Source organism: Neolamprologus multifasciatus, chromosome 1 (assembly GCF_963576455.1).
Source record: "Neolamprologus multifasciatus chromosome 1, fNeoMul1.2, whole genome shotgun sequence".
NCBI lineage: Eukaryota > Metazoa > Chordata > Actinopteri > Cichliformes > Cichlidae > Neolamprologus > Neolamprologus multifasciatus.
Window position 1 is genome coordinate 16,424,334 of NC_140439.1, and position 27,663 is coordinate 16,451,996.

General features: G+C 38.5%; 1 protein-coding gene across 4 annotated transcripts in view; it reads left to right on the forward strand.

Annotated features, from left to right (window-relative positions):
* Positions 1–9,233: 9,233 nt before the first annotated feature.
* LOC146525528 (LIM domain only protein 7-like) overlaps positions 9,234–27,663 on the forward strand; it is a 32,721-nt gene continuing 14,291 nt past the window's right edge. For all 4 annotated transcript variants that reach the window (XM_085159473.1, XM_085159490.1, XM_085159481.1 and 1 more), the window contains exons 1-13: positions 9,234–9,362; positions 9,538–9,625; positions 13,533–13,603; positions 14,050–14,119; positions 16,763–16,869; positions 17,424–17,454; positions 19,046–19,159; positions 19,241–19,394; positions 20,111–20,258; positions 24,607–24,666; positions 25,402–25,570; positions 26,306–26,442; positions 27,429–27,609. In XM_085159473.1, coding sequence (XP_085015599.1) covers positions 9,557–9,625; positions 13,533–13,603; positions 14,050–14,119; positions 16,763–16,869; positions 17,424–17,454; positions 19,046–19,159; positions 19,241–19,394; positions 20,111–20,258; positions 24,607–24,666; positions 25,402–25,570; positions 26,306–26,442; positions 27,429–27,609 — 1,311 coding nt within the window. In that variant the 5' untranslated portion in view covers positions 9,234–9,362; positions 9,538–9,556. The remainder of the gene's footprint in view (positions 9,363–9,537; positions 9,626–13,532; positions 13,604–14,049; positions 14,120–16,762; positions 16,870–17,423; positions 17,455–19,045; positions 19,160–19,240; positions 19,395–20,110; positions 20,259–24,606; positions 24,667–25,401; positions 25,571–26,305; positions 26,443–27,428; positions 27,610–27,663) is intronic.

The following is a 27,663-nucleotide window of genomic DNA, read 5'->3' on the forward strand; positions in this document are numbered from 1 at the left end:
AACTTGACATTACATTAAACATTAATTAAATTAATGTTTAATTAACTAAATTTCACTGTTACGAAGTTTCAATCCTGTGTCAAGCATTACACTATGTGCTACTGCAGCAGGTGTCTTGTTATGCACCATTAGTACTAATAATAACTTCAAAATTATAACCTTAGTTAGTAATTATAACCAAAATAAATTGATATTATGTTGTGTTGTTATTCAGTTAAGCTGAAGATAAACACTTATATTGATGATGTTTTATGATCACAATCACTGGTTAAATTAAAAGGTAAAAAAAGTATATGACTGTTTTAAAAAAAGGTGGAATATACTAAAACTTCTGCACCAATAATAGTGCTTTAGTAAATAACTCAATGTATTTATTTACTAATGTGTTAAAATAGTATTTTTATTTTGAGTTTTTATTTTAAATGAATTATGACCACTGAGGATTAGTATTTCTTGATTTATTACAATAGCAATCCCTTCTTTATACAGTTTGGGTTTTTAGATTCCACCGAAATCCATGAATTAGTGCATACCGTAACTTAATCACCATATGAACAAATGTGCTTCTAAATAAGTATCTATGCAGACTTTTTAAATGATACCATGACCCACGAATAGCTCCTAAATAACTCATTTGCAACTTGTTTAATATTTTATTTAGAAACAGTTATGCCATCATTTAGAAAAAACAAAATAATATTGTTAATAAACATGTTATATATGAAATTATAAATGAAGAATAAACTATTCTGTGCTTATAAATTAGATATTAACATGTACTAATACTGTGTGTGCCGTTATTTTTTATGTTTCTTGGCTGTGACGGTGAAAGTGTGCAGGGAGAGGGTGTAGTGTCTGAACTGGAATTCAGCCAGTGAGTTATTAACCAGTTTGTAATGGGACCACTTAGTGAGAATGCCGATGTTCGGGTAAGAAAACTAAGGAAAAAATAACCTGAACTTACTTTGTAGACAAGGCACTAAAGGGGCCTTGTTGCTGATCAGAACGAATTTTTTGTATCTTATCACAAATCCGCATCTTAGTAACCATATTTGGGAAAAGATTTGGTTGAGTCAAGACCTTTTTCACAAAGGTCTCATTACGGGAAACAAAGATGCACTTAAGGATGACTCATTTCTAACAGTAGTTCCAATAAACCATGGCAAAAGCTAGGCCTCCCGTAAGTGAGCTGCAGTTAATACATCTGTGCTTTTCTTGCACTAACATGTATTAATGTCTGCTGCAAATCATCTACTGCTTCCCAGTGATGACAGCATTAAGCAAAAAATATTCTTTAAAAGCATACATGATGTGCCATTCACAATTCCTGTGTCCGCCGACTTATAAGTGTAAGTAAAATGTATAACGTGCCATTTCTTAAAGCTGGATTATAAAGGCATTTATTTTTTTTTTAAAAAATAACTCTATGTTCTATCCAGTCATATTTAATTTTTTCTATCAATATTTTAAAAAAAATATAAATTTGATCCTTGTTTGTTTTTTGTTTATTATCTTTACAACTTTTAACTTTGCTTATTAGTTATGTAAGATAGAGTGGTAATTAAATGTGGGTGTATTGTATCTTTATTACAGGCATGAGGGTATTGTACTTGAAAAATGCAGATAAAGATTCAGAGGAAAAATGGACAAACCCATACATGCAACAAGGCCATTATCAAATGATGGCTGAACTGCATAGCAAATTGATGAAATGTTATAATTACAGGTGGCTGATGAATTTCAATACAGCACACTGCTGGACACATTCATCAAATAAAGTATGCTTATTCCACATCAGACATGCACATATATTATCAGTTACCAACAATGCAAACAAACTTAAAATTAATAGCAGCCATCACTAAAGTCAGCTGAAACTTTTTCGTGTGACCATGATGAATATAAACAGTAACAACTACCAGGCTGGTCAGCAATCACCCCAAACAAAACAGTTTCAACACACATATAGAGTGAGAATCAATAAATCCCCACAGCATATTTACAGCAACAATACAGTCAACGTTGTAATAATCAATAAAAGCTTACTTTGTGCTGTTGTTCCTTCACTGCCACATCACAGGGATCCAGGGTAGTCCTGCAACTTTTCGATTGCATCTTACTTCCTCTTTTGCTTCTTCTAATGCTTTTCTAAAGCTTATTCCTCTGTCTGACTGGAAAAGTGCACCACCCAACTGAAATTGATAACCAAGAGAAGTTAGTATATCCATTTTTTCCTCCTCTCCAAGTATATTTTGGCTAGTTGGTGCTAAAGGCTATATTTTAGCTATTGGCAAATTGCTAAAGCATAGTTGTTTCTGACTGGCAGTGGTGAAGGTGTTAAATTGTAGTTTTTGGTCGTCTTGTGTCTTTTGTGTTATGTGTCTCCGTCATCATGTTTAGTATTAGTCTTATTCCTCTGTTAATTTTTTAAAGGTTACTTCCTGTTTTATTTTGAAAGTTCGTTTTCTCATATGTCTTTTGTCCCCCCCGTCGTCGTTAGTTTGACTTGCTTTTCATTGTTTCCACCTGTGTCTCAACCCCAGTCACTCTAGAGCACACAGAACAAACAGAAACGTTAGTCCTTCCCTTTGACCTGTTTGGATTGTCTCCCTTCCCGTGTTACCAGTACTACCAACTTACTGTGCTCTTCCTATTTGTGTTACTTTTTTTTTTCATTCTGGTTCATTACTTGTTTTTGTGGTTTGCGTGTTGTTCCATTTCTGTCTATCTTCCTAACATGACATGACACAGGAGCTTAGACTGGTGATCCTATGCAATATTGGTATTTCCACTATTTGCTTGTACTAATTTTATTTGAAATTTTAATGAAACTGAGTTGAAAATCAGTTTAATTAACATTTTTGTAGAATGTTTTCCTAAGGAACTAGATACTCACCCACCCTTTAATAATTTTGACTCTTGAAGAGGGACCTACAGCAATTTCCCTTTAAAAACATGTTTATGTTGATGACACTCGGCTGCAGAATGTAACATCTTGACGCACAAGCTACTTATTTTCCTTACATTAAAGGACACTATACTGCAAAACCACTTTAGAGGCAAGCAGTAAGACAAAATAAGATCAATCCTTCCTTTTCCCTCAAATGCCCATGATACGCCCACTCTTTGGTTCTTTTGAGCTGCAGCACAGCCGGAGACTCAGAAGTTACATTAAAATGCAATGATAATTGGAAAATCTCCCAGGTGACTGGCACTGCAGAGGAAGCACTCTCAGTGTTATCCCAGCCCACATCCTGTTGTGATAGTGTTTCAGACCTTGGCAGAGACAACATAGACCAGACAGTAGGGAAGAGAGGGCAGAGGAGGTGAAGAAGCCAGACTGTATTATGGCTAAACCTTGATGTTAAGGAATCATTAAAGCTTGTAATCGAGGACATATTTAAATATTCTATGATTTAATCCACTCTATTAAAGCAAGTGGAAGTCCTCAGTCACCAAAACGTCCAGATCACTGTTTTAAACCTGCTTTACTCATCTGGAAATCATTAATATGTTATTTGTAAAACGAGAAGGTAAGTAGTTGTTAACAGCCATTCTTGTGTCTATAAATTGTCACATTTTTAAATATTTCTTGTAATCTTTATGGTCATAGTACTAAACTACCTAAAGAAAAGGTCATAACATTTTAACTTTAATGCTTGCAGTCTTATACAATAGAACTTTTTATGTTTTTAAGCAGGAAAAAAGGCAAAAGGCTGGTAATGTGGCTTCGTGTGATAACACCTGAATATACTGAACCAGTCTTCTTCCATTTGCTGAGAAAGAAATGTATAGAAATTAATTTGTGGAGGCAACATCAAATGAGAAAAAAAACATATTAAATTAATTAATTAATGCATTTTTAAAATTGCAGTATGCATGAATATCTGGATAAAATATGTAAACAATCACCACACTTGTAAGGGGAAACTTCTTCCTCTCTCTGCCTTTTTATGCAGTTCACAGAAGAGCACTCTTGGCAAACCCTCCAGCTAATGATCTCAGATTTAAGTGCAGGACCCTAATGATTCACTAATGCAGTCTATACTCCAAGTATAACATTACTACTGTAAAGCTCTCACTCTTTGTGTAAAAAAGCCAATATATAGTACATTAGTTATGAAGACAGACATATCAGGTTGATGCCACCAGTTTCCACCATGAGCAGTGTGTGAGATTAACAGTTTGATTGTCGGAGACGGAGGAGGCGGTATGATGAATTTAGATGAAGTTCCTGATAAAAAGTGTCTGAGCAACAAAGAGAGTGAGCTACACATAGAGAGAAGCATTTTCCATTGGTGTGATATAGTTTTACCAATATTAAACTTTAAAAAAATATATAATTAAGATGACACACCTTAATAAATTAATTACATTTCATTAATGATCAGTTAATTATGTTTAAAAAAAACACTATGTATAAACATATTGCGTAAAACAGTTATCCATTAGAAATTCAGCTGAGATGCTTTAAAAAAACAGCATGAGGTAATATAAATAATAAATAAAGTAATAAATAGAAAGAAGGAGAATATTTTATTGGTACAAAATTCCCTTGGTTTTTTCTTCAGTTCCTGTAAAATAAAAAAATAATGGAGGACATATTAGCTGTTGACTTCGCAGCTTCTGACAACAGTAATGATGGCGGGTATAATTGAAAATTGAGTATTCTGAGCAGCATCACATTACTCTTAACCTCACTCTGGACTGGACCCAGGGGAACACATAAATGGAAAATATGGGAAATAACTGTGTCATGTGGAGGCAAATCAAACTGTCGTCATTGTCCATTTCACTCTCCCTTTCCCCGTCCCCATCATCCACCCTAAACCACCCCCTCCAGTTGAGCCATGCAGATGCAGAGTTACAGCAACACCCAGTGGCAGCCCAGTGCAACAGATTAGTTAATCGGCTATGATAAGTTGATGCATTCATATGGAACCATAACATAAGTAAAATGTAATGCATTACTTTTGCAGTACTTTTTCTTTCTTTTTTATATTTAGCTGTTCATACATCAATAAATACAGGACACATTTGTAAAAAGGACTCAAAGACAGAGAGCAGAAGCATTAAAGGCATTGTTCTTATAAAATCTGAAACCAAACAATTGAAAGGTAAATCATTTTTTAAAAGTGATTTATTTTTTCACTCCCCCAAAAATAATTATGCTAATTATCTGTATATTATTTAGCATAATGTCTTGACTCCTTATTACATCATAAGCTCCTGGATCATTTTACAGTGATTTCAGTATAGTGATTACTCAAACTACTAATTGTAGTTTACTAGGCATTACATCTTTACATTCAGTTCAGTTTATTTATACAGGGCCAAAACACATCAACAGTCTCCTCAAAGTGCCTTATACTGGAAGGTAAAGATCTACTATCTTTGAGAGAAAACCCCACCAAGTAGATGATTTCCTATGAGCAGGTACTTGGCAACAGTGGGAGGGAAAAACTCCTGTGTAACAGGAAGATAGCTCTCCCAGAGGCAGGCTCAGAAAGGGTCAGCCATCAAACACAAAAAGTTAGGAGGTGATGGGAAAGTAAAAGAAAAAAAGGCAAGCATAGAGAGACAGCACAAAACACACACTATTGCAGAGAGAAGACACAATTTCATGACATTAAGTAGTGGTCTCTAAACACCTGGGGAGTGAAAAGGGTGAGTGGAAAAGAAATGCTCAGTGCATCACGGGAAATCCTCCAGCAGCCTGAGGCTATAGCAGAATAACAGCAGGGACGGTTCAGGGTCTGATGAAGAAGTAACTTTAAGCTTTATCCAAGATGGAAGGTTTTTCTTTCTGGTTCCAAAGGAGAGGGGACTCAATTTGAGTCTTACCTGTGGTAAATCCAGTTGTTGGACATGATTTGGAAATGCACACATCTATCTATACAGGTCTAATAGTTTATAGTACATGTTAGAGCACAAACCAAACCATGATGTCCAAAAAATTGTCTGTAGGCATCCAAGACAGGATTGTGTTGAGGCACAGATCTGGGGAAGGACACACAGAAATGTTTGCAGCATTAAAGGTCCCAGTGAGCACAGTGACCTGCATAAAATGAAGAAGTTTGTAACCACCAGCTCTGCTAAAGACAGAAGTGAACCTTTCAGAAGGACAACCATTTCTGCAGCACTTTACCAATCAGGCTGGTATGGTAGAGTGGCCAGGCAGAAGTCTGTAAAGGCACACAACAGCCCACCTGGAGTTTGCAAAAGAGACACATGAAGGACTTTCAGACCATGAGAAACAAAACTCTCTCATCAGATGAAACAGTGATTGGTCTCTTTGGCCTGAATGCCAAGCATCATGTCTTGAGGAAACCAGGGACCACTCATCACCTGCATGGTTGCGAGAGCAGCATCATGCTGTGGGGATGTTTTTTGGCAGCAGAAACTGGGAGACTAGTCAGGATCGGGGTAAAGATGAATACGGCAATGTACAGAGACACTCTTGATGATAACCTGCTCCAGAGACCCTGGACTGGGCTAACTACACCACAAAGATAATAAAGGAGTGCATTTGAGACTACTGTGAATCTCCTTGAGCCACGCAGCCAGAGCTCAGACTTGAACCCTGTTGAACATCTCTGAAGAGATCTGAAAATGCTCTGGGGCAATGCTTCCCATCCCAAGCTTGTACCATCATATCCAAATAGGCTTGAGGCTGTAATTGTTGTAAAAAGTAAAGTACTGAACAAAGACTGTGAATATTTATGTACAGGTTACTTTTTTTTTGTTTTTATCTTCAATAAATTTGCAAGAATTTCAAGCAGAAATTTTTCACTTTGTAATTACGGGGTATTGTGTGTAGAAATTTGAGGTGAAAAATTAATGTATTCAATTTTGGAACAAATCAAGGGTGTAGCACGCCATAATGTGGACCACGTGAAGCACTGTGAGTACTTTCTGGATGCTCTGTAAACATTCACTGAAAATTCATCTAGCATATATTAGAACTAAAGAGATAAGCCTTTTGGGCTTTATTCTAATCTATTTATCGACCAGGTGTTCTTGAACAATCACAATAAACAAACATCTTATCATTTTATATACACAATGTAAATGGATCATCACAGGACCAGTGATGTTATTTACATCCTTGTAGTTGATGAATATTTCGTACTTGGGCTTATAATCCTATTCCTTATCTAATCAGTGGATCAGTATGTGCAACAAACCCTCATGCCTGTAATAAAGATGAAGAGCCATTCTGCTTTTTCAAGTGTGCAGCACTTGTGAAAGGGGTTGTGTAGTACCATTGTTGTTTTTCATCTTGGATAGAGTACTTTATTCATGAAGAACATAAATCAGTGGCCACCATCTTACATAAAGCCTCATCAGGGCAGGAATTTAACAACCTAGAGTAATTCAAGCTTCCATCAAGAACCACACAAAAGGTGAAGAACCTTTGGTACATAAGAAACATAAAAAAAACCCACTCTGAATGTGCAGAAACAGAGGCAGCCTTTCCAGTCACCACTGCTTCTAAGTTTCCTGTTGTTTTCAAAAATGAGTGGAAAATTGATGTCTTTGGCTGTATCCTTGAGTGAATTTCTAAAGATGGTCAGTGCACAGAATTTTTTAAGTGTGAAAATTCTTCTGTAAAATATCAGAACAATGAGAACAGCCTTACTTAATTCTCACAAAAGAGCGACAAAGGATTTATGTTTGAAGCCCAAAAACAAAGGTGGGGAAAAAAGATAATCCCTATTGTTCTGTGTGCATATCAGGTGGTTCAGGAAATTATCTTTTAATTTCCCAGTTTAGGTAATAATTGGAAGGTGTGTGAAGATTATTGATTCACATAATGTTCTTTCTTCTTAATAGGCATCTCATTAAGTTTTCTACAGTGTCCTACACCTCTGCACCTCATTTTACTTTACAATTATGTGATTCCATCACAGTTTCCTATACAGTCCACTTCCTTAGGCATTTGGCAGAAAATTAGATTGGAGTAAGCACGTACTGTAATACAAGATGAGGCCAGTCCACCCTGTTCTCATTATGCTTTCAGATGTGCAAATAAAAAGGAAAAAAAAAGAAAGAAAAACAATTTTCTATTCATAGACATAGCTGGTGAAGAGACCAGCCCTTGATGATACTGTCATGTTTTGCGTACGGCAGAGGGCTGGTGCTACAGAGACTGACAGAAAATAACTTTGACAAATGGAATTAAAGAAGAGAAGGAGATTATTTTATATCTGTACCCAATGCAAATATATAATTTTGCACATTTGCTATTTAAATATAGCCATCCTCTGAAGTTAATGGATTACATGGCTTGCATTCTGCATACTGTGTGATCGAACGTGATGTCTGGATCAACTAGAAGAGAGAAAGCAAGCTCAATAAGTGCCACTGAATGCACTGCAGATGACAGTTTGTATTTGGTATGTAGCCATGTAGATGGCGCAGTAATGCAGTAGTTGCAAGAAGAGTCTGGTTTTTAAATATACTGTCTTCTCGGGGTCTTCCTGCATGAAGCTTGCATGTTCTCCCTCTGCCTGTGTGGATAACCTGCGAGTGCTCTGTTTCTTCTGCAGTCCAAAGACATGCATGCCCGGCTAATTTGTGATTCTAAATAGGTCGCTGATGTAAGTGTGAGCGGTTGTCTGCCTTTCCTGTCATGAACTGTCCAACCTGTCCAGAGGCGTACTTCTCCTCACGCCCTATGAGAGACAGAATAAGCTCCAGCTCGAGCTGCCGGAGTGGTAAGGATATGGATGGATGGATGTAGACATGGATGTAGTTACATCTGAGGGGTTAAGTTATAGACTCTCAGTGGTGTCACTGACATGCAACTAAAATAAGGACCAATACAAAGTGAGAATTCAGTGGGGTGCTTTTATACTTTAAACACACTTCATTTCACTTTGATATCTTAGGCCAAGAGAGATATATATTCTCCATCAGAACTGCATCACTATGATCACACTGGGAAATGAATTCCACCTAGAAAGCTTGATTTGTAAAAAATAAGACATTATACTCTGCTGTATACGCTAAAAACTAACTTATTCAATGTATTTATCTATCGTTATCTACTTTTTGTTATTATTTAGGCTCTTCAGCATTTGAAATGTTAAAACCTCATCTCTTGGTGGTGCAGTGCAGCCTCTGGCCAGCAGGGGGATGAAGAGTCTACGCTCCCCTCCTCGGCTCATCTTTGGTTTCGCTTCAAACTTTGCCTGAAAGTTTTTTAGTGGGCGGAGACCTTCCGCTACACTTCATCCAATAAGCGGAACCTGTCAGTGATGGGCTCCGGGGTGGCAGGAGTACGGACGGTCCGGTGTTAAACTAGGTGTCAATTAGCGGAAGACTTTCACCGGTGAGCAGCCAAGCCACAGCGTAAGGTGACCAAACAGGCAGAAATTATTACTGTGCCTTTTCTTAAAGTATCACTTGGATGTGGGTTTGTGTGCTGATACTAATTGACCTTATTTGAAAGGCTTGCTGCAGGTTCGTGGCTTCCGTGCTCCGTAATTAATGAATGTAACGAATTCTCGCCTCTTTTTGCCCTCTCGTTAGAGTTGTTCAGAAGATTAAGATGGAGTGGCGTCAGCAGACCAGTGTGAGCAGTGCAGACGCATTCAACGAGGCCAAACGCTGGATTGAGGTAGCTGCAGGTTCAGTTCTTCACCCTTTCCTCTCCCTTTATTTACTTCTGAGACGTGCTTCTCTTCACTTATTGCAGACAATTAATTACAAGCAATTAAGAAGATTTGATGTCGCTTTATTTTAACCCGCTGTGAAGACAGGAAATCTAACGTTAACCAGAAGCAGCCATGCAAAAGCACCTGTGCATAATTTGTATCGTTGAAACTCACTATAAACTCATACACTTTTAAACTGACTGAGGCTCTGTGCTCTCAAACATCAAGCGTGGCATCTTTTGCATACTTAATCTTTCGTTTCAAAGGCAAACTGTGCCTTGATAAGACTCAGGGCTTTTTTTTATGACCCTTACCTATCTGAGAAGTCTGTTTGCTCAGAAAGTATTTGACTGCAGGTCTCAGGGCTTCAGAGGTAAATTCAAATACAGGAAAGGCATATAAATCGTTAATATTTAAAATAAGCTGGAAAATAATAATGTGCACACTTTACTTGAGGTTTGTTTAGTGTCAGTGTGCTGGTGTTATATAAGACATGGGTTAAATTTGCTAAATGTAACACTTTGCACGCTACCCTGGCATGTGGTGTAGGCAGGCAGGCTTTGCCTTGCATGCATTGTGGAGGATGTGGTTTGAGTGTGGTGCATTTTCTAGGTTATTTCAGGCTGCTCCTGTCCAAACTAGAAACTGTGATCCTTAAATCATAACCGATGGCTACAACTTGTAGACGGTGGGCACTGGATGTCGACCAACTCTAAATGGGACCATTAATGTCACTTGTGTCCGAGCAGATCATTATGAGAATTTTGTGCAGGGGTCTCTTGGCAGAAAGCCCGTGCCAGTTTTGCACGTCTATTTTCTTGCACTGACGGATGAAAGAACGGGTGAACCGTGATGAGGCATGTATGTGTTAGACGGGAGTATAGCGAGGCCTGCTGCTCGCAAACAAGTAAATACACTGTTCCTTGAGCCAGATCACAATGGGAACGTGTTGGCACTAATATCTCCAGCTACAGGTTGGGGATAATAAGCTTCCATATATTCAAGCATCCAAACTGTTTTATCATTGGCACAGAACTGGCAGCAACATCATGTAAATGTTTGCTGTACTCGAGGAGAAATTATAATGAATCGGGCTATTTGATATAACGTCATAGTTTCTTGGAGAAGCAGAAGATTCCCCCTCCTGCTGTCCAGCATGTATTCTCCTCATTTAGAATAACACCATCATCCCTTCATTAAGATAAAACATATTGACTGTAATTCAGGTTTTTTATTTTTATTTTTTAACAAACCCCATGTTTGACCAGTGATATTTGGCATTTTTGAAAAATTCCTGCTTTCATTCCTGATAGCAACTTGCTGCGGATTAATTGGCGGATCATTGCACCTCTTAATAATACATTATTTTAAAGACTACATCTAATGATGCTTGTTTTTCTCCCACCCGGGGTCATTTGATCCTTTTTTGGCTCGGAGACACTCTATTTAGACAAATGAAGCAATCTGGCGAGGTTTGCGAGTTGCACACGGATAAAATTCATTTAATTTGTGGTTTCTCGGGGACTATTGTTCATTAAAATGACCACGTTACGTGTTTGATGCTGTAGAACAGACGGCATGCCATGGCACAGCCGCATTGTGTGTTATTGTGTTAACCTTGCGCTGCATTGTTTGTCTGATTCCACTGAGACGCATTCGCTCTGTACCCAGCGCCTGATTCTACTAAAAATGAATTGTAATTGTGGATTCCTGGGGGGACTAATTAGTGAGAAGAATAGCCTTTTGGGGCCCCGTGTTAGTTATGGAGCCGAACCTTAATAGTCCCATTTTTATGTCCTCATTACAAAACCCCGCTTGCCTTGTTCTTGCTCCTGCCATGTCAAATCATTTCCATAGGTTATGCTATAAATATTGTTCAGAGCAAAAACAACTTTTGAGTGGTTGTGTGAATGCTTGTTTACATACATTTTATGGCTGCTTTTCTCTGTAGATGTATTGTAATTATTTGTTTTTATGTGGCAGCTGGAGAATATTTCAGCTGCTCTTGCCCAACTCACTTAATTTACTCTTATAGTTGACAGCAACAACTACAAGAGGTAGTGTGTATATTTTTGTCTTTTTAATTAACTTCAACTGAAACTATGGCTTCCTAATGTTTTTCGCATAGTTGTTTTTGACACAAAGTGGTGTGTATGCACTCACTGGCCACTTTATTAAGTATAACTTGCTTGCAAAACACTTAATTCTTCTTGGCATGGATTAAATAAGGAGCTGGAAACATCTCCCGGAGATTTTGCTCCGATCACACGGTTTCTTGATTTGACTCTGCTGTTCCCGCACATCCCAAACGTGCTCTAATGGTCTGAGATCTGGTCACTGCCAAGGTCATTTGAGTAAAGTGAGCTTACGATCGTGTTAAATAAACCAGTTTGAGATGATTTGAGTTTTTGGCATCGTGTTTTATCCTGGTGGAAGCAGCCATCAGATAATGGGCACATGACGGACACAAAGGGATGGACATGGTCAGCAACAATACTCAGGTAGGCTGTGGTGTTTGAATGATGTTCAACTGGTATCAAGCAGCCCAAAGTGTGCCAAGGAAATATTCCCCACACCTTTAAACCATTACCACCAGCCTACACTGTTAATACAAAGCATACCTTCTGTGTACCTTGATGGCAGTAGCCAGTAGTCATTTGAGAGACTGTTTCCATCCTATCGGCTTGAAGCAGTCGGGCCATCTCCAGCTGACCTGTGATATCAACAGGGTATTTTCACCCAGAGATCTGCTGCTCAATGGAGATTTTCTTTTCCAGACCATTCTCTGTAAAGCATAGAGATGCTTGTTCATTATTCATTATTTAGGCACCCATTAGTCGTTACCACAGCAACTGCTGTTCTTCCTGAGGTCCACAGGAAGATCTGGTGGGATTTTCCCAGTAGATCCGCAGTTCTTGAAACACTCAGAGCTCCGTCTGGCTGCGTCAACCATGTCAGGTTTCTTACACATTCTGATCATTGGTTTGAACTTAAGTCTTCTTGACCTTGTCTGTATGCCTAAATGCACAGTTGCTGCCATGTGATTGGGTGATTACAATATTTGTGATAGCTAAAATAGTGGGTGACTGTATAAAGGGCAAATATCATCTTTAATAGTTGAACTCTGCAAGCACTTAACATACTTTAATCATTAATGTGCTGGTTTACACCAGTTTATACAGACAGTGGTGGATATGTGGTGTTGGTGTCAGTACTGTAGAAGTATGTGGTACTACTTTAAGCATGTTGGAACCTTTTTAAAATGTAGCATGAATTATATACAGTCATACGTATTCATACAGTCATGCTTATTTCTGTTACTTACTGGTTTTGAACACTTGTTCCAAAACTGAATGTCACTGCCTAATAGGCTCTGGGTCCATTGTGGGGTGCCAAAAAAGCTCTGATTGAGATTGACGTGAACTGGAAAAGACCTCTGGAAGTGTGTCATCTAGCAGTAATCCATTAACAGCGCATGTGAAGCTGAGCTGCCGTGAATCAAGCTTTTTCCAGTACATTTGGACTGGTGTGGTGATATAGCCGGTTCTGGTCAAAACGACATACCAGTCGGTCCTGTGTGCCTTTTTTTTTTTTTTTTTTTTTTCCTTTTCTTTCTTTCCAGTGTTTTCGGTCCATTTTATTGTTCATTCTTTCTAGTAAAGACGCGCTGCCAAAACAACAAGAAACAAACAAAAGGAGTCTGAAAATGAAGTTGTACATGCCACACTGCAGCCTATATTTTTCATTTTGTTGGACCTCCAGCTGTGTTTTTAATTGCACTCTTGTTAACTTCAACTTTTCCAAAACAAAAGTCATTAAGCAAAGAAACGCAAATAATTGACTTTTTTTTTTCTCTCCTCCCCTCTTTAGGAAGTGACTGGAAAGTCGTTTGGATGCAGTGACTTCCGTGCTGCATTAGAGAACGGAGTCCTGCTTTGCGAGTAAGTAATGATGCTCAAACTTTAAGTGTTTTGCAGTTTTACTTTGGTCAAACTTTTATCTGTAAGAATTAATTTGAAAGATAATTATCATGCAGACCTATCATTAGTGAGTGTATGCAGGCTAATTTGCCAGCTTGCCTTCAGCAGCCTTGAAACATTTTTTAAAAACAGTAGCATCCAAAACTGCTGTCTGGAGGTTGCTGAGTATCTTTAAAAGTAAGCAAAGATAAACACCCATAAATTAATAAGTGCAGACGCACAAATCTGATGTTTGCTGGTAAACCCAGAAGTTGATTTTACAATGATGGCTTAAAAAAGAAAAAGTTGTGGTTCTTTATCTAAAATACCGTCTGCCAATGGAAGTCAAAATTAGGACTGTTTACCAGTTCTTATCTTTTGTGGCTGCAATATTTTGTAATCTGTTTGCTAATTGTCTTCACTCGCAGCCTAATTAATCAGTTGAAACCCGGAATAATCAAGAGGGTGAACAGGCTGTCTACTCCAATTGCTGGTCTGGTGAGTTTACACTTTATCTGTATGACGTGTGCATAATCAGAGTATGCAAGAAAACAAAAAAAGACACCTGTTAGCCAGGAAGTGTTGAAACATTGTGTGGTTTCCTGTTGCAGGCACAAGGAGACAGTGTTGTTGTAGTCTGACTAAACATGAACGTGCATTTCAACCAACTGCAAAGTTTGAGCTTGTTTTTATTGGGCGCTGATGCAAATGAAGATTTTTATTTTGGCTTCAGGCTGTTTCTCAATAGCTTCATACAAGTATAATTGCCAAAACAGCCCAAAGCAAGACCAGGAAAAGATCAATTTCAGGCTCCCAACAGGGCCCAATAGATGGAGCCGAGTGGTGGATGCACTGGTGGTGATGGCGGGAGAGGGAGATGTAGCAGGGGTTCGGCTCTTACTTTCACAACCTAAAGAGCAATACTGGAGCTTTTGTTTGTTTTTAATCTGATAACTTCAAATTAAACAAATTAAAAAATCAACATCGACACCTATCGAGAAACTCTTTGAACAGAATAAATATCCTCTGTCCGGCCTTTGAAGCTTTGGCATTATTTATAGTGAATTTTCAGTCTTTATTATATTTTGTTACTTGGGCGTTGGAATTGTTACATGCTAAAATGCACAAATGGGGACAAAAACGTTGATCATTATTTTAAATAAATTATGCAGTTTGTTTGTTTATTTACCAAGGCTGTTAAATTATCCACCTCTGACTGTTTTAATAAAGACATGTTGTCTTTACTTTTTCTCATGTTTTCATATTTAGTTTGAGAAATGGTTGTAGTGATCTGTTGAAACGCGTGTAACCATACACAGAAACACGGTGTATATTAGGCAAAAACAGAGTCTGCACAATTCTAACATGCTTGAAAGATAATATTTGGTATGAGCACCTTTATTCTTGAGCCTAGCCTGAGTGCTTTTAGGCAAACCTTTATTTGACTGGTCGTCAGGACTAGCTGTCCAGTCTTCTTGAAGTCTACCAAAATTCTTTGCATGTTGGCTGCCTTTTTGTTCTGTTGTGTCAAGATGCTCTCAAACTGCTTCAGTAATGCTTTCTGTTTACAGAAAGAGAGCTAACTTTACCTGAGTCGATTACTGTATATAAAGTCTGTGAACTTAACTTGGCAGCGAGCAGGTTTTCTTCAACAAACTGAGTTTCTCTGACTCCTAACCTCCTGCTGCACATGAACCTGCTGTGTGACACCCGAGTTCATTTCCTCATTTATAAAGTCACAAAGCTCAAAGTGGAGTAAGCCAATCTGCTGAAGTTTACGTTTTTACAAACACTGAGGCCCAGTTAGATGTTAGTGTCCTATTTTTGTGTTTAACATGGGCGCTTTTCATGCGTTAATGTGTAAGGATGGAGAATGTGATTACCTTGCATATTTATCAGCTCAGAATAAAATCTATATAATCCGCCTTTGTAGCTCCCACTCTGTGCCATCAGGCTGTCAGACAGTCACAACACAATGCAAACACTTACTATACGTTAAACACTGATCAATGGTAAATCATTTCTCGTATTATAAGTGGTCACACTCAAGCAGTCAAATGTCTCACATTTGGATCTTGGAGATGACTGAGTATGAAATTCAGGTTGAAATTACTTTAAAATCTGAAAACAGCTCTAAATGTATTTGTAGATGGTTTGTTCTGAACATTTCATCTTAAGATTCAGTCGTTAAGTTATGTCAAACACTTGAAAAAGGAACAAATTTAGAGTATTGGTCTCGATGTATGTTTCTCCCCTGAAATATCTTTAAATCAGTTGGTGGGTCAACCCAGAACCAAAGGGTTTATAGGGTCTTGCCTGCCAGGACGGATCCAGACTGGACCAGGCCTGAACTGAGATATTTATGTGTTTGCCTTTTCTGATCCTTTATATTTAAGATTTGGAAAACTGCAGTTTTCTGCCTCCTGCATTTTGTCGCTGTGAGATTATTACTGAATGATTAGAATTTAAAAATCAGGTGTAAAATTAGATTCCAGCTTCATTTGATGAAAGTCCAATGAATATGCATTTCTCAGACCCTGCTGTAGACAAACATTTTCAAATTGCCTTGTGGTACAAGAAAGGTACAAGACCTGAACTGAAAATGAGTGGAAAGAAAACCTTTGAAAGACAGGAAAACAAGAACTTTACAAGTGACAACAAAGTCCTGGAAGAAAAATGTAAAGAAATGAGTGGTTTCTCAATACTTTGAACCGTACTGAACTACTTCAGAAATGATAATGGTGACCTTTAGGTGTAGCTGTACTAACATTGACAGACGACTAGATAGGATATGTTAAGCTAATCTAAATAGATATGTTTGCAGCTCTAGAGTTGTGCTTGGCTGTAATCCTGCCTGCTGTAGTGGTTGAACAGAGCAAGTATGATTTCTAAACTAATGGGTTACTTATTAGATAATATCTACTGAGTGTTTCTTGACAGATGAATAGATGATTAATGATGAATCAGAATTGATTGTAGGTTGTACTCCCAGCTGTTCTCACTTGGAGAATTGTTTGGATGAGGTGGATTTTAACTGTTTAAGGCTGGAGTTGGTCATTACTAGTTTATCAGAACAAACATCAACGGTTTCTCTAGTTTTTCATGCTTTTTTTTTTCCCCCCATCTGTTCTGATATTTCAGGATAATGTGACTGTTTTCCTGAAAGCCTGCGAGAAACTGGGACTAAATGAATCCCAGCTGTTTCATCCAGGTGACCTGCAGGACATCTCTACTCGTGTGACACTCAGGTGAATGAACACATACCTCTGCAACTGGACCTTTAAGTCTAACTTTATTGCAATTGCACAGTGATACTTTGTACAATAGTACAGTGAAATTGTTGTATGGTCCCACATCGGTGCTATAAAACCAAGAAAATCAAAACAAATGGCATATACAGAGTAAAATAAATACAGTATGAGCAGAACCACTGTATATTGGCAAAATACACGAGGGCCTAATGTTTTCCGCGTAGGTTATAGTTACCACTGACTGAGTTTTCAGTGTGTGTATTTAAAAAGATAAAAGTGAACGTGCTGCTTTGCATTAATAAATGTCTGCACTTTCACTAACAAGCTGCTCCTTTATATGAGCTGATGGCCTGTTCTCCATAAAACCTGATAAGTTGCTGATTAGTGAGGATTGCAAATGAGAAGGCTTAAGATGTCACTGTAACTTTTTTCCTTCACAGTTATCTCATTCACCGGGACTTTTCAGTGACGCAATCGAAATGTAAATTGTAGAAGCAGATGTTTGGCTCTTTTGTTTAAGTACTTATTTCTGTCTTGAAATTTTATTTTAGGCGTGACGAAGGCAACAGACGACTCAAAAATGTAAGTCGTTATTCTCTTGTTGGGGTGTCTTTTCCTTTCTGGGTAAATGAGTTGGGTATAAAGCCATAAAGGAAGCAGTGTCCATCAATATATTAGCTTGAACTACTGATGCTGAAGACTGAAGTATGACAAATAAGGTGGCCTTGAGGACGGGCTGCTGAGCTTGCTGAGGTTGAGGCAAATCCCAGGAGTCTGGTGTTAAAGCCCTCGTAGAGTTTAAAGAGTGATGGAAATATAAGAATACATAAGTGGCAGAAGCCGCCTGGAAACTCCCATCTTAACTGCCTCAAGTCTGTGTGTGGAACTGAGTAAGTATAAGGACTTTTGAAAAGCCAAGAGTAATTATGGGTTTCTTGCTTTATTAAATAAAATGGAATCATGCATGGCTAATATAGGATTAACCTGTGATCTGTTGCAAGCAGTGAAGTAATTTCCTTGGCATGAGAGAGAACTGGAGAGAAAGAAACACATTTTATCCTAATTAAGTTTGACATAAGCCCCGAATGCTTGTTTACGCTCTGCTTGTACAAATTAGGGGAAAATAAAACTAATTGCAGCTATAATGGCGCCAACAGTCTAATATGGCAAACAGAAATGCTTACTTTTGAAAAAGGGATTATTATAGTGAGTCGTGGAACATCGTTTTCCTTGGAAAATCGAAGTAGCTTCGTTGGTGCACCTTGATACTGACACTGATGGCTGAAATTCAGAAAAGGAAAAATTGATTCTCACACATGGCAAAAAAACTGAATGCAATTCAGAGGTGCATATTTCAATTCTTCATTTTCCTCTTCATCATCATCTTTTTTTTTTTTTCCTCTCACTGCACTGCTTTAAAGAAATAAAGGCACATTCGATCATCACAGTTTTGAGCAAAGTCAGTTAAATTTCAGCTAGCTAATTTCAAGCATAAACTGTCGTCAAACAGGTTCAGGCAACAACAAAAGAACCAATTAACCGGGAGTGGTGTTACAGGTGGGGGCTGTAGACCACTGCTCGCTGCGTTTATCCCTCCTGACTGAGTTTCCTGTAGTTTAGCTCTCTGCTAGTGTCCTTGACATTACTGGTTGCTCACGATGGACTTGCAGCTCATTCAGGCTGTGCTGTCACAAGAAGGTGTGCTGTTTTTTAACAGCGAGGAGGAGATCACAGGAGACGGGTGGTTTTTCACCAGGAGAGCTAGACGGGGCCATAGAAGGGCATCAATCCAAGTTGCTTTATGTGAGGAGGAAGAAATTGTTCTACTTGCATAAGCACAAAATGACAGCCAGCGGGCAGCTCATGAAAACGTTTCTGACCAAACTGTCAGAATTGGACTCCATCAGAATGACATGAGGACCTGAACTGGCAGTTCTTTCAGTGGCATCCCCTTTTACATTTGCTACAGCATCACCGGACTCTTCCACGTGGTTCAGAAGAGAGGGGTCCTAACAACACTTGGAAAGTTGTCTTGTTGGTGTTGTTGTATCTGTAGTACACCTGTTTTCACTTTCAAGTTTAACTGAAAGCGATGATCAGCTGTTCTCTTAATTTGTTTTGAGCAGTGTAGTGTCTTTTGGTCATATTTGTAATTCTGTCTATTCTTTCTCAGGTTCTGATAACAATTTACTGGTTGGGTCGCAAGGCTCACCTGGACACATTGTACAATGGCCCTCAGCTTAATTTGAAGGCTTTTGAGGGCCTGTTGGGGCTGGCCTTGTCCAAGGTAATTTTTTATTTTTCTCTTTAAGTATTTAAAGATTGTATTACTTTATTTTTATACTTCTATTAACCCTTCCTACTCGAGGCTCTAGATGAGGGTGGTGTACCTGTGAAAGACAGCAGCGATAGTTTGTGCCAAAATCCAGAAGAGGAATGTCAGTACAAAAATTACAGGCGAGGCAACTCTGCAGACAGCATTGACTCCTTTAACTCCCGGGCCCTGCACCCAAATGTTGAAGGTACATTTGTGATACAATGACTGGGGTGTGAAGGAATCTGTGTTTGGTTTCTGCTAAATATTTTGACACTGCACTGCAATTTGTGGAAAGATTATGGAGATTATAGCTGATGGCAGCTTTCTTTTTTCTTTTTTTTTTTTCCCCTTTAGTTTATTGCTGTCTTTTGCTTTTGAAATGTAACTCTGCTCATTGAGTTTACACTAACTGCTTTTGAAACTTTTGCAAAACTGAAACTTTTGTTTTTATCCTTGTAAGATTAGCCTGAAACTGCTGAAGTGACAGAAATGTACCCCAAAAATGTGTTTTCACAAACTTATAATAACACATTTTTGGGGGATTCCGTGTTAATACTGTTAATCGACGTCATTTTGGTGGATCAACAAAGTTCTGACCTGCTGCTCTTTTATGCAAGTTTTTTTTTTTTTTTTTTTTTGTCTGCAATTGTTGATGTCAGGCTCAGTGCATGTCAGTGATGGATTCTGCACTCTGGTGTGATCACTGTGTGTGTGATGGGAGAGGTTAAATACTTGCCCTGATACTCCCTAAAGGCTTGACTGTGTGAAGGCTCAGTCATCCAGGAAAGGTTTCTTTCTGATGTGCAACCTTCCTTGTATTTTGATGAGGTTTAGTTCAGCTTTTGTTTTTCATACATGTTTTATTTTCCCCCGTTTAAATGTATATTTTTGGGGTAATTTTCGTGTCTCTGTGATATCTAGGTTTTGGAGGCGACGCAGAAGCTGAGCAGGTATTCAAGATGGAAAACAAGCAGGTGACAGCTCATCAAAACAAAGGCTATGTCCCACCACTCAGACGAAAACAAGGACCAGAGGAGAATGGAAGTGGCTTCGCGAGTCCTTTTACCAGGTGCTCCAGATGTTTCTGTGGCCAAACAAAAATTCCTCACACGCTGCTGCTACCTAACTTACCCGTAGTCTACCTTTCAAAAAATAGCTTTTATATTTCTAACTTCTTGCTTATTTTATGTGTGATTATGAAGACGAGTGCATAATGTAAATGATTAAAAGAATAACATACTGCTGTCTTTATATGAAGCTGGAGTTCGGATTCCTTAAATATGAGCCCGAGTTTAGTCAGTGGAATACAGTCGGGTTGTTTTTCTTTCAGGCTCGGTTTGGATTGAATTTCACACTTGTCAGAACTGTTAAAGGCTGCTTGGTTTCCGACAGTTTGGAGTTTCTAATTTGCAGCTGAGTGCTTTTTCCTTCACACTAAACCCTAATCCAAATCAATTAACAATATGAACAATGTCTGCATCCATTCATGGGCACAGCCATCACAAGTAGTCACTTTGGTATGACACAAACAAGGTGGTTATTGTTTTCAAGCTATTTAAGCTGTTCTTTGCCTGCTAGACTTGTTTAAAACGTCACTGTCAAGACTAATTGCCTATTTTTTTTTTTTTTTTTTTTTTTTTTTAAAGTGTCTGTTACAACTTAAATTATTCTTCTAAGGATTATTTTTGAGCTTGGATATTGTCACTTTTTTTATCTCGTGTGAGATGAGCACCAGACTTGGTAACACGTCACCGCAAAGGGTCAGTTTGGCAAGTGAACCTCTGCGTTCTCATGATAGCAGTTCCCAAACTATCAACACGGATCATTTGCTATAAATTCTGATCTGATTTTTCTATGAGTAAATTACATTTTGCAGTCTTTGACAAGAGTGTTGGTTTAAATAACTGATGTGCAGTGACTTTTACAGAAGGGCAAGCAGAGATGATGTCATACATGTTAATCTGAAAGTGCTGGTGGAGCCAGCACCTGTTCAGTTTGCCGGTTTTATTAAATCAGACATGGCAGGAGCCATGTTCCCTCTCCATTAGCATTGCATTGCTTGCTAAAGAAGTGATTAAAATGATCTTTTATCTTATCAGTCGGATCAAGGTATCAGTAAGAGAGAATTTATCATAAGTGCTTGTTTACTTGCTAATGCTAGCTGTTTCCACACAACAGGCAAATGGTAGCTGATCTCAAAAGCAACGAAAGCAGAGCCGCAGGCAGCTTGTCCTCAATTTGCAAAAAACAAGAAAAAGCTGCTTGTTTCCCTGCTCAGTCCACTGTTAACAGGACACAGACGCACCCATAGACTAAAGACATGTTATAGATTTCATGGAAATTGGAGGCAAGCGGAGTTGTTCCCCCTCCAGATACTTTAGCCAACTGTGGCGACAAGATGGCAGTAATATAAAGATGGAAGCAACTGGATGAAAGGTTTTGACAGAGTGCTGCTTGAGGTAAAAGGAGATTGCTTTCACTTGGTTTTAACTGATGCGTGGTGTTTTTGTTAGACCGTTTGCTTTGCTTGCCCTGATGGAACCTCTGTGCTTGAAACTATGTTCTTGTGCTCCTAATTCATAGACTTGCCCTCTGTATTCTGCATCTGAAAGGCTCAGTTGTAGCGCTTGGGTTATCACCATGTTGGCTATTAAAAGCCATGGTTGTCTATGAAGCGTATAGTTTATGGATATTTTATACATGCATCACACAGCCTCTGCTAATAGGTACGAAGTAACTGACAAAAGTTTGCTTTATAGCATCCACTCTTTGAGAGGTTTTGCAACTCAGTTTTGAGGAGTGAAATTCTCCAAACTGGTTGACTTGTTTTTAATAAGACATCCACAGTACAGTTGTCACAAAGGGAGACATCCTCTATAAAGGCCTACTCCGTTTATGAAGGCTGTCTTTTTTTTTTTTTTTTAAATGTTTTAATGCTTTGTATCTTATTTTATTTAACATAAGCAATACCCTAAAATAAGCTAATAGGCCTCTCTGGCTTTTTATTAGCACTGTTATTGTGGCATATTTAAGCTTAGGGTTTAAAATCTCACAATCTAACTACAGCACATGTGCTCACAGTTTGCCAGACACCAAAAGTTTGAATGCTTCAAAAAAGAATCACTAAAGCTAATGAAGATTTGAATGGCTACATGAAGCTGAAGATCAGGAATTTTTCATAGCGAGCAAATGGTTTAGTTTTAGTTCAGGTTTGTCTCCATTTATGTCCACAGTGATAGCAGAGCCATATGTTTTAGTTTTCCAGAAATCTCACAGTGAGAACACAGGATATCATCTTTACATGGAAACTAGGAAGCTAACTTCAAACGCCATTAAATGTCATGAATCCACACTGATACTTACATTGAAACTGAGCGAATTTAGGACATCTTTAAGTCTCAGTGGTGCTGCAGTGTTTGAGCTTAGGAACCAAAGAAGAGTTTTGTCAATGAAAAGAGCGAAATCACTAATGACGTCAGACTTGAGAGGTCGATGGGCACGGACCCATCTTTGGAGTCAGGCTCATTCGCCCACTCTAGGAACTGTCATTTTAAACATTATTTTTGACTCCACAGGTTGTTGCTCCTGCCAGTCCTTTTTTTTTTTTTTTCCTGAAACTAAATATGGATGCAAATGCTCTGCTTTACTATTTACTCGGCCACAATAAAAAGCATCTTCACTACATGAACAATGAAAGTAATTTTGTAAATCTAACAATATCCTCAAGAACTAAAGAGTGATTTGCTTTTAGGCATTAATCAAATGTCTGCTTGGTAACATTTGGAGCCGCTTCCATTCAAGCTCATTCCAGCTCATTCCAGCTGATTTATCTATGATCACTATTGGCTGTGGCTAAACGTAGATTTGGATATATCACTGTTTACTGCAGCACTGCAGATGCCCCTCCGTCTCCTCAATGCCACTTCACTATCTGTTCTCCTGAGTGTGCCACTGAAGAGCTTTTCCTGCAAGCTCTGTGTGAGGAAGACTCGGAGGATGATTATACTGAGGCAGACCCAGTGCTAGACGACTTGCATTTCAGACGAATGCAGCAGACACTTCATCAGACATCTGCCAATCTGCATTATGACCGCTTCTTACCCCAATATTGGACGCCTGAAGAGGAGGTTCGTGTACGCAGGATCTACCTTGGCTCCCAAAGACGTCCCTGGTATCATAAAATGCAGCGCCTGAGGTCTGTCTCTTTTTATCATTCAAAGCAGTGTTAACAAAGAAATATGCTTAAAACTAATACAAAACAATGGTAAAATTGCAGTATTGTACTACTTAAAGCTGGAAATAATTCATGGATTGCTTTGCAAAGCAGAAATAAAATAATGGCTGCCTTTACTGGCTTGAGCTTAGTTTTTACTTACATTAAACTCTAACATGAAGATGTGATGCTAAAATAACCAAAAGTGTGACACAGCGGTGGATTTATATGCCAGCTGTAGCAAACTAAATATTAGTTTGCTAAGCACAAGGAATTAGCTAGCAGTAGTTTGCAAGAATAATAATGTAATTTAAAGCTGATTTAGGATCTTGCAGTGTATATATTTTTTATCCTGTTTTTAATCCTTCATTGTAAGACCTGTGTCTATAAGGTCTGCTGCTAATTGTGTTGCACACACTTTATATATTTGCTGTTCTTTTCTTTGACTGTAGCCGTAAAGCCTTGGCTTTTGCAGAAGAGTTTGACGTTGACTTCGTATCTGGAGAGCCTCAGAAGCCTGAACACAAGCCTGAACTTTTGCAGCTGTCCTGAAGATCCGTACATAACAAGCACACGATCATAACAATCCTAACCACAAACTGCTCTCGTTGTGGATTGAAGCCTTTCCACACATTTACAAATATCCAGCTAATGAGAAGATGTTAAAACATGCAGTTTTCTCATTTATTGTGTGAAATTATCAAGATCATTGTTTTGGTTTTTTTTTTTTTTTTTTTTTTTTTTTTTTTTTTTTTTTAAAACCAGCCAAATGTTTTATCTGCCCTGCCACATTGCTGAGTTATGCATTTGTTAGTTTGTTCACATTCTTTATAACATGAGCTTTGCCTTCAATATTTTTTTCAGTTTACTGTGTGAATGTCATTGCTTTTGAAAAATAAAGTATGCTGCCACAGGTCAAGAAACTGCGTGGAGTATTTTATATGCAGTACAAAAACATTTTGTGTGTGTGAGATGGGTTTGAGTGGCTGTGGTCTTGAAGCCGTGTGTATTACAAAAACATGGTCTCATTCATACAGCACCTCTTTTGTTGTGTTTTGTGGTCTACCCTCTTATCCTGACCACTTTTTTTTTAAAATTAATTTATATTATGCAGCATGTTGCTGGATGCTTTATCAAACCAGGTCCACTACATGTAGGCACACAATGTTCATCAGTCTTCATGTCTGTTTCTCTGGTTCTTTAGAGCCAGTCAAACCCAGGTCAAGCCTGAGAGACCAGTTCAGGTCAATCCTGGCTGGATTTGGTAAGTTCCAAAGTTTTAAACATAAAATCGTAGCAAAAATGTGAGGCCGCTTTGACGTGACTGCTTTATTGCTGCTTCATCCAGGTATGCTTTTGTTTGCATTCAGTTTGTAAAGAACCAAAATAATACCACCAGAATAGTTTCCCTTTTCATGAAGGTGGAGTGTGTGGTGCACATCACCTCTATTAATTTTCTGGGCACAGGCTGACAGTGGAATTTATGACAGGACTGTTTGTAATCAGTCTTGGTTCCTCCCATCAGATTATGTCATTGTTTTGATAGACCACCTTCTAAATGCTGCTGTAAGTTATTTGAATGTCATGTATGACATCCTCTGTTGCCCAGAGCAGTGTTATTACCTGCTATGAGTCATGACTGTTGTGTTATCCAGACAGCAACATCTGTTACATTTTTTTTCAATACTTTTGCATTACTGGACTGGCATGCTACATTTGTGCTCGCACTTTGCTGAGGATTCTGTCATTTCATTGCAGAATGTGCTGCTACAGCTGGCAGAACTGCACCCTGTTGTGTATACATGTGTAAGCATGTGCAGTATATGTGTGTGTGTGTGTGTGTGTGTGTGTGTGCATGCAAGCAATGTGGCTGTTATCATGCATACCCTGCTACGTGGTGCTCAGAAGTGTCACTTTCATGCAATATGAAGCTGCAGTGTAATCATATAATGTCATCCATCATTGTTTAAGTGCCTTGCCTCCCGTGTGTCTGAACCAGGAGCAAATCTCTTAGTGACATCCCGATGGTGTACCCTGTGCGAAAGGCTCCTGATGCAAACACTACTCATGATGAAAGTCAGGACACCGGATTGACAAGACTGTGGAATCAAGACAACAGAAGGAAGTGTAGCGTTGCTGCCAAGGATGCCGAAGCTCAGTGGCAGGATGTAAGTTGATGCATAAATGCTGACACAGCAATATTTTTCACGGTCCGTTTGGTGTTTTGAAGCTTTTGAGCATTTTTGTCATCAGATGGTAATCGTAGATCTTCACATTTTGCTTTTTCTGCACATTTAAATGACTCCTCTTTCGTATTCTTATAAGTTGAAATTTAAAGCTTATTTTTGACATTTCATATTGCAAATTCAAGATTCGCTAAATTAGACACTTGTTGTAAGAGAATGGCAAATGGAGTAAGAATATTGACAGCAGCTCCTGAGTTGGGAAGGTCCTCGGGTACTAAGGAGAAACCTGAGAGCTAAGAAGGTGGGACATGACATTAATAGAATGAATAAATAAATAAAAAAAACAGCCTGTAGAGCAGTAATAGAATAAAAATCAACTTTATTTTCATTGCACACGTCACAAGTGCAAGGCAACAAAATGCAGTTTGCACCCATCTAAAAAGTGGTTTTAGCAATAATATGGTGGTCTTGCTCCTGAAATTTGGATAAATAATCTCTTAAAAAGTGGAAAAATAGTTGAATGTTTAGAGATCAAAAAACTCAGTGTGTTAAGAGCATATCTGAATATACTCATGCTGGTTAATAGTAGTTTACAAATACAGTAACTAAGTCAAGAATGCAGATGTGGTCTAAATTGAAGTGGCTTTTTGGGGGGGGTAATTTTTGATAAGCACACAGGCAGTGGTGTAGTTGGTTGATGTTGTGTATTTCTTTCAGGACTTGAAAAAGTGGAAGACCCGTCGTAGGAGCTCAAAGTCTGAACTTCGAACTAAATCACAAGACAGAGAGCATGTAATGGATAAGATGATCAATGGGTCTGTGACAACTATTGAGAAGAATGAAGCAAAACTAAAGTATGTTTGTGCTACAGTTGTTTTTAAAAAGAATAAATTCTTAAATATTTTTAAACCATGCCTAATGTATGAAAACGGCTATTTGCAGTGGCATGAAAGAATGTATTTAACTCTTTATTCATTTATCTTTGGCTTATTTGTTTCAGATCATCGATCAGATAATAATATTAGACAAAGATGACCTGAATAAATACAAATTTAAATTATTAAGGGCAGAAAGCTATCATAACAAAGCTGGCCCTGTGTGGAAAAAGTAAATCATGAATTGTGATTAATCACATTTATTTCAGAAAGCAGATTTCAGTTTCACTGAACTGGGCTGTTGCTGCTCCAGCTCATGGATGACTTGCTGTAATTGATAGAACCATGAATTCTGCTCTCAACCAGAAGATCCTGAAGCAGGATGTCCGGTCATCAGAACTCAAAACCACTTGGGTCACAGCAGGACAGTGATCCAGACACACCAGCAAGTCCACCTCTGAATGGCTCAAAAAACCAAAATAAACCATGAAGCTTTAGAAGTGGCCTAGTCAAAGTTCATTCTTAAATAATAAACAGGACAAAAATCCTCCAGTGTGACTGAATGAAACTTATTTTGCAAAGATGAGTGGGCAGCGATCTGAAGGACCCTTTGCCAGTTATCACAAACACTTTATTGCAGTTCTTGAGGTCAAGGGTGGAACAACCAGTTAATAGATTTAGGGGGCAACTACTTTTCCCACACAGAGCCAAGTAGGCTTGGATAACTTTGCATTTACCCTTAATTCATTTTATTCATACTCTGCTTATATTTGTCTTATATTAATATTTGTTTGATATGAAACATTTCACATATGCAAGAAATGTAAGAAATCAAGAGGTCAAATACTGTTTCACAGCACTGTACCTTTTTTTATAACTCGTGAGTTGTGATGCCTGTCCTTCCTCCATGTTTTCTGCTACCTGTAATCCTTTGGTTACTCTTCCCCTGCATATTAATACCTCAGATACCAGCAGTCACCTTGGACCAGGAACACAGCGCCTCATCCTTACTCAACAACTTCTCCATCAAAATCAAGCTCTGATCTCCGGCCACATACTCGAGCTCTGCTGGCCCGCAGCTATGCCACCGAGGCACCTTTCAGCCCCACGGTTCCTCTTCGCTCCCAGAGCTCAACCCATGCTCAAGTAGGTTTACACTACTGTTGAGTTTTAACTCCCTGATGTTAATGAGCACCACAC